The sequence below is a fragment of the Panthera onca genome, chromosome E3 (genome assembly GCF_046562875.1).
Source record: "Panthera onca isolate mPanOnc1 chromosome E3, mPanOnc1 haplotype 2, whole genome shotgun sequence".
Classification (NCBI taxonomy): Eukaryota; Metazoa; Chordata; class Mammalia; order Carnivora; family Felidae; genus Panthera; species Panthera onca.
In genome coordinates, this window is record NC_138354.1 from 32,582,829 (window position 1) to 32,589,009 (window position 6,181).

The following is a 6,181-nucleotide window of genomic DNA, read 5'->3' on the forward strand; positions in this document are numbered from 1 at the left end:
TTACCCCAGCGAACTGAAAACTTGTGTCCACGCAAAACCTGCACATGAATGTTTATAGCAGCTCCATTAATAACCAGCAAAAACTGGACCCAGACAAATGTCCTTCAATAAACAAGTAAACAAACCAGGATACATCTATACGAGGGAGTGTTATTCGACGATCAAAAGAAATGAGCAAGCAAGTTACAAAAACCCACGGAGGAACCTTAGATGCGTTTTGCTAAGTGAAAGAAGCCAGTCTGAAAGTACGACATACTGTAGGATTCCAACTAACTGGGACATTATGGAGAAGGCAAACTATGGAGACGGTAGAAAGATCCGTGGTTGCCAGGGGTTGAGGGAGGGGGAAGGGTCAGAAGGTGGGACAGAGGTTTTTCCGGGTGGTGAAACTATTCAGTATGATACTATCATGGTAGACAAATGATATTATGCCTTTGTAAAACTTGCAGAACTGCCTACCACAAAGAGAGACCCCTACTGTCAACTACGGACTTTAGTTAGTAATATCATCGTGGGTCATCAAAGAGTCGCATGTGCTACTGACGGAGCCAGCTAGGAACCCCCGAAATAGTCCATTTTTTAAAAGATACAGCATATAATTTATTAGTGGTAGATGATCCATAGTCCAACAAAACTCTACAGCAATGTAGGAATATCATCTGACTCCCTTGATATTTACAATCTCAGGAAAAATAAGGCATGGTAAGCAGCAGAGAGCAGAAACCCACACTGAATTTGATCATGAGAAAGTCATTCCATCCAGAAAACGTAAGAACTCTAAAATCATCATGCTGTGCACCTTACACTTCTACAGTGCTGTATGTCAATTATATCTCAATAAAACTGAGAATGGGGGGGGGCGGGGGAAGCTTCCACACCAGAAGGTCGCTCCCTTACGGTGTCTCACTAAAAGTTATGATGCAGAAGTTTAGTTAATGCCTAAAAGTCATTCTCAATCTTGATTTTAGTTTCAACAAGAAACTTTCCGAGTGTTTCAACATCTCCAAGTGAGGAAGAATGACAGGTGTTACCATCCATATCTCCAAGGAATGTACCTTAAATGGTTCAGAGACGAGAACCGTCTACTGTCTCTGAGAGGCTGCTGGTGTCCACAGCAGGAAAACGCTGTCTGACTTGCAAACTGGATATGGAAGCTGTTGATGGGAGAAGAGGCGGGCCACGAGGTCATTCCCATTTCCGGAAGTCTGTTTCCCTGCCCACAACCACCATCAAATCACCACCGGCAAGGAGTGACATTCAGATTCTGCATCGTAAAAACAGGGTCACAGCAGCAACAGAAAAAGTTATCAGCACTCGTAAAACGTGGAAAATGTAACATGAGATTTCTGCCGGCTTTAAAGGGAACTAACACACGCAAACCAAAAGGGAACAAAAGCAAAAAAACAAAAACAGAGCACACATCTGCTTTTCATCTGCAAACAGTCGTCACAGCAAGGAGCACGAGGGCCGAGTTAAGTGGAGTGTCCCAGCGTTTAGAAATCCTACCTCCGGAGTCCTTGGGCAACCGAAGCTAAGCTCTTTGAGAAACTTTTAAGAAACAGACATAGGACGGTACCCGTGAAATCCACATGGTGTCAGAACCTAAATTGTTTCAGGATTTCTGCGGTTTTTAGCAGTGCTTCCAATGTCATCTAAGGAATATTCCTGTGTAAATCCTCCACTTCCAGTTCCCACATGCTTTCATGGATGGGGTTGTCGGAAAGATCGGTCATCTTCACGGCCTGAAGGCAGGGCTCAGGGCTGCACACCTGGACCACTCCCATCACCATCACATACTTTCCTGGAAGAAGAAAAGCCCTTGGTGATGTTCACACTGATACAAAAACAAACACAAAACGGAGACCCCGTCCTTCAGAGAGCTTAATTTTATCAGAGAGGCAAATTAGAGACAAAAAAGGTGGGGGGGAGAGTAGAAATCAAAATGCCAAGGCAGTCAGTGATCGATCGATCTAATATACACATAGACAATAGATGTATATCTATTTACATACATATATACATACATAGACAGTAAGTTCAACATTTAACGTGGACGATGACACCTGTATCTTCTTTGGCTCCTGGGTTAAAAATGTTGTAACAAGGGGCGCCTGGGTGGCGCAGTCGGTTAAGCGTCCGACTTCAGCCAGGTCACGATCTCGCGGTCCGTGAGTTTGAGCCCCGCGTCAGGCTCTGGGCTGATGGCTCGGAGCCTGGAGCCTGTTTCCGATTCTGTGTCTCCCTCTCTCTCTGCCCCTCCCCCGTTCATGCTCTGTCTCTCTCTGTCCCAAAAATAAATAAAAAACGTTGAAAAAAAAAAATTAAAAAAAAAAAAAAAAAAATGTTGTAACAAAATTCAAGCAAGCTACCATCACGCGCAAAACAATTACGCCCAAGGGATGGAAGAGACTCCCATCCCAGGATGTTCTGAGGCAGGGGCAACCCCCCCTCCCCCACCCAGCTTTTCTCTTATGTCTGTTTCTTGCCCAAACGCTACAGGGTATGTGGCTGGTCTCCGCGCACAGGGCCAGTCCAGTCCTCTTTCTGCAAAGACACCCCCCCGACAGCCACAAAGTAAATCCAACGGTCCGCTGATGCCAGAAGAGCTCAGCTGGCCGCAGTACCCTTCCGTGCCACCCTGTTGTTCCAACTGCCCGGGACCAATCCCTGCCACCGGCCGGGCACATCCCAGCAAACCAACAAGAGAGCAAATGAACAAGAGAGTGGGTCGCCATCAGGACGATCTAATGACATATGAACCACAACTCTTCCCATTCCCTTGGGGGAAGTGGCTCTCCTTGAAAGCGAAACTTGGCCAGTCCGAACCACACACAACTCAATTGTGTAAAAAACCCCAAACACAGCAGGAAGGGCAGGCTCTCTGCCAGCCCCCAATGCGTGCCCCTGCGAGGCTGCTTTGGTCGCAGGGCTTCTGAGTTTGCAGGCAGGCCCCAGGGCTCTGGCTGAAGGAAGCCTGGCAAGCAGACGCCTGCCTCTCTGGGTTTCTACCCCTTGCACGATGGGTTTAGGTTTCTCTGAACCCACCTCCAGATCCCACCGGAGCGAGCCATATGGGGATCCTCGGTGACAGGGGCCAGTTCTAAAACTACACTTTGCCGATACCCTCTGAATAATTCTAACGCGCTGGGAGTCACGGAACCCTCAGAAAAAGAATGACTGAAGACCCGAGGCAAGATGACCATGCCCAAGCAGATCCCAACCAGGGGAGGTTAAGAGGAAATCTACACGAAGGAACACACAACTAAGTGGACAAGCTCACTGGTGTGAGTCCTCTCCCCCCGAGTTGAGACAATCCGGTCCGTAGTGTTCATTCTACCCACACCCCCCTCCTCTCCCCTTCCAGTGGCGTCTCTCCATGGTCTCCTTACTCCTTCGCCACCATGCCCGCCCCCTCCTTTCCATCAGGCCTTCATCCTCCGCCCTGGACCCCTTCGATGGCTTCTACTCCAGACTCTCTCCAGCCACTTCCTCTTCACAACCACCCCCACCCTGCTGGTGCCAAGACTGTTTTTCTCAAACAAAGCTCCAGCCTCCACACACTTCCATTCCTTATACTTGTCACATGTCGTGAAACCTCCTGATTGTTTTCCCGTTTGAAAATGCTAAAAAAAAAAAAAAAAAAAAAAAAAAAGCCCAAACATTTTCAGCTCACAGCCCTCTGAAGAGGCAGCAGCCTGTAGTTTGCTGACCCTGTGCTAGAGTGATGCTACAGCGATGAGGGCAGAACAAGTCTGACGGATGGGGCAAGGTCAGGTGAGGGGAGAAGGGAAAAGGAGCACTTCGTAGTAACAATAATCACATTTTTTTGAAACCTCACGATGAGCCAGGCACGACGGTAAGGCCTTCTTTTTTTTTTTTTTTTTTTTTTTTTAACTGGATCCACACAACAGGCCCCTTTTTGACAAAGGCAGGACAGATCCAGAAAGGTTAAGCACTCCAGGCAGCTCAGCTGGAAAAGAGCAGAGCCAAGAATTCAACCTAAGTATAAAGATACAGTGGTCCAAAAGACCCATCCCGGCCCTCCAGTAGTCAGGCCTACTGGTTCTCAAGAGTGTGGCCCCAAGGCCATCCAAATCGGCAGCACCTGGGAGCTAGTTAGAATTGCAAATTCTTAGTCTGGAGGCGGGGGGGGGGGGGGGGGGGTCGTCTGTGGGTTAAGGTTAAGCATCCGACTCAGGCTCAGGTCCTGATCTGTTCTGAGTTCGAGCCCCGCCTCAGGCTCTGTGCTGACGGCCCAGGGCCTGGAGTCCGCAGCGGATTCTGTCTCCTACTCTCTCTGCCCGCCCCCACCCTCCCCAACCACCCCCCGCCCCCGGCCCCGCTAGCGCGCTCTCTCAAAAATAAATAAATTAAAAAAAAAAAAAAAAAAAAAAAGAAATGCAAATTCTCAGCCTCACCCAGACGTAAAGAAGCTCTGAGGGTGGAGGCCAGATATGAGTCCGAACAAGCCTTCGGGGTGCGTTTGAGCTGATTTAAGGGGCAAACATTAAAGAACTACAGCCTAAGGCAGTTCCGCGAAGGAGGCGCAGTAGAAAGCTCTCCAAGAGTCTAGACTTCAGGGATGAACAGAGGCTGCCCGGTACAGGGTTTTCCAAACCCTGATGGGGGAGAAAAATCACCTGTGGGCAAGGGCCTTGTTACAAACACTGACGCCGGGGGTACCTCCACCGCAGATTGCGACTAGGGGAGTCCCCGGATCCGAGCGTCTACGCGGGGTGCGGGCGAAGCTTACCAGCAGGTCAGCTTGACTGCGGGGGTGTGGGGAGGGGGGCGGGGCGAGGGACCGGCCAGGCCCCGCCCCCAGCGGCCCACCACCGGGACCCGCCCCGCGTTCCAGTCTTGCCGTTACCTGGGGCCAGGCAGGGTCGCCCGCGCGGGACCCGCTCTAGGCCGCGCACCACGAAGGCCCCGCTCGGGTCCCGCAGCCGCGCCTCGCCGCCGCCCGCCGCCAGCACCGAGCCCTGCATCCACACGGTCACCAGCTCCAGCGGCTCGCGGCCCGCCGCCGCCCGCGACAGCCGCCACGCGCCCGGGCCGCCCTCCGCGTCGCGCCGCAGCTGCTCGGCCAGCACCTTGAGCGGCGGCGACCGCGGCAGCCGCACAGCCGCTGGGCCGCCGCGGGCGAAGGAGTCCGCTGCCCCCACAGCCGCCGCCGCCATGCTGCCCCAAGTCCGCTTTCCCGCCAACTTTGATAGGCAGCGGGGCCGGGGCCGTGGCCACCAATCAGGGGGTGTTCTGGCGGAACGGAGCAATCATCGGCGTCGGGAGGCGGGGCTTCCCAGCCCGGCGGCCTCCACCGGTCTCCAGGAGTGCGCATGCGTACGTCAAGTAAATAAACGTCCCCAAGCAGGTGGGTGGAGGGATGAAGCGAACCACAAGAGAATAAATACACGGAGGGAGGTAAACAGCTTCTTGTTTCGACGCATCTCAAAACTTGATGTCTATGCCTGTCACCCGAGAATGTTTTCATCTTTACATCACCTTGCGTGGTAGGATTACTCCGAAGTTAAGCAATACTAGTTAATACTGGAAGGAATAGTAGCATGATGAGGCCACGTTTATTGGGAGTGATAAAGAGTCGAGTCACGAGAGAAGGCTGGGAAGAGGGACAGGGACAGCTGGTAAAAGGGACACTTTTATTACTATTTTCATGATATTTTAATAACAATAATTTAAAACTTAAAATACATTGTTCGCAAAATAAATGAACATTGTAGAAAACTTGCAGAAGAAAATCTGGAATAATAAAAAAAAATTGTAAAAATCACTTCGAGATATCCACTGTTAACTTTTGGGAGTATTAGCATCCATATGTTTGACCTACAAATAATGTTTTCTGTATTTTTTCACTTAATAATGACATTTCCGCATATCAACAAATACCCTTTGCGGCCTCGCGAATGACTTCATGATGTTTCATTTGTCAGATCACCTGTTTAACCAGTATTCTACAGTTGGACTTTAAGACCATTTCCAACTTGTCATTGTGTAAACTCACTACTGTGAGCCTACATAGAGCTGAATCTTTGTACGCGTTTCAGATAAATTCTTAGAAATGGAATTCCTCCCTAAAAAGGGTAGGTCCACAGTGAGCAAAATCCACAAATCCTTAACCAGGCAAATCCTTAAAGTCAAGACTAGTCCTTAGGAGACTTTGTAC

At 50.1% G+C, this 6,181-nt stretch overlaps 1 protein-coding gene across 1 annotated transcript; it reads right to left on the reverse strand.

Annotated features, from left to right (window-relative positions):
* On the reverse strand, window positions 1–5,210 carry RMI2 (RecQ mediated genome instability 2). Its single transcript, XM_078439810.2, has 2 exons — window positions 4,871–5,210; window positions 1–1,801 (listed from the first exon to the last, which is right to left on the reverse strand). Exons 1-2 carry the CDS (start codon window positions 5,178–5,180, stop codon window positions 1,653–1,655), a joined length of 459 nt encoding a protein of 152 aa, XP_078295936.2. The 5' UTR covers window positions 5,181–5,210; the 3' UTR covers window positions 1–1,652.
* Window positions 5,211–6,181: the final 971 nt, after the last annotated feature.

What these genes read in the sequence shown, in the direction of transcription:
- RMI2 (XM_078439810.2), bottom strand. Translation starts at nt 5,180, where the DNA reads ATGGCGGCGGCGGCTGTGGGGGCAGCGGACTCCTTCGCCCGCGGCGGC. An exon ending in GCGACCCTGCCTGGCCCCAG is followed by an intron (nt 1,802 to 4,870) that starts GTAACGGCAAGA and finishes TTCTTCTTCCAG; the next exon opens with GAAAGTATGTGATGGTGATG.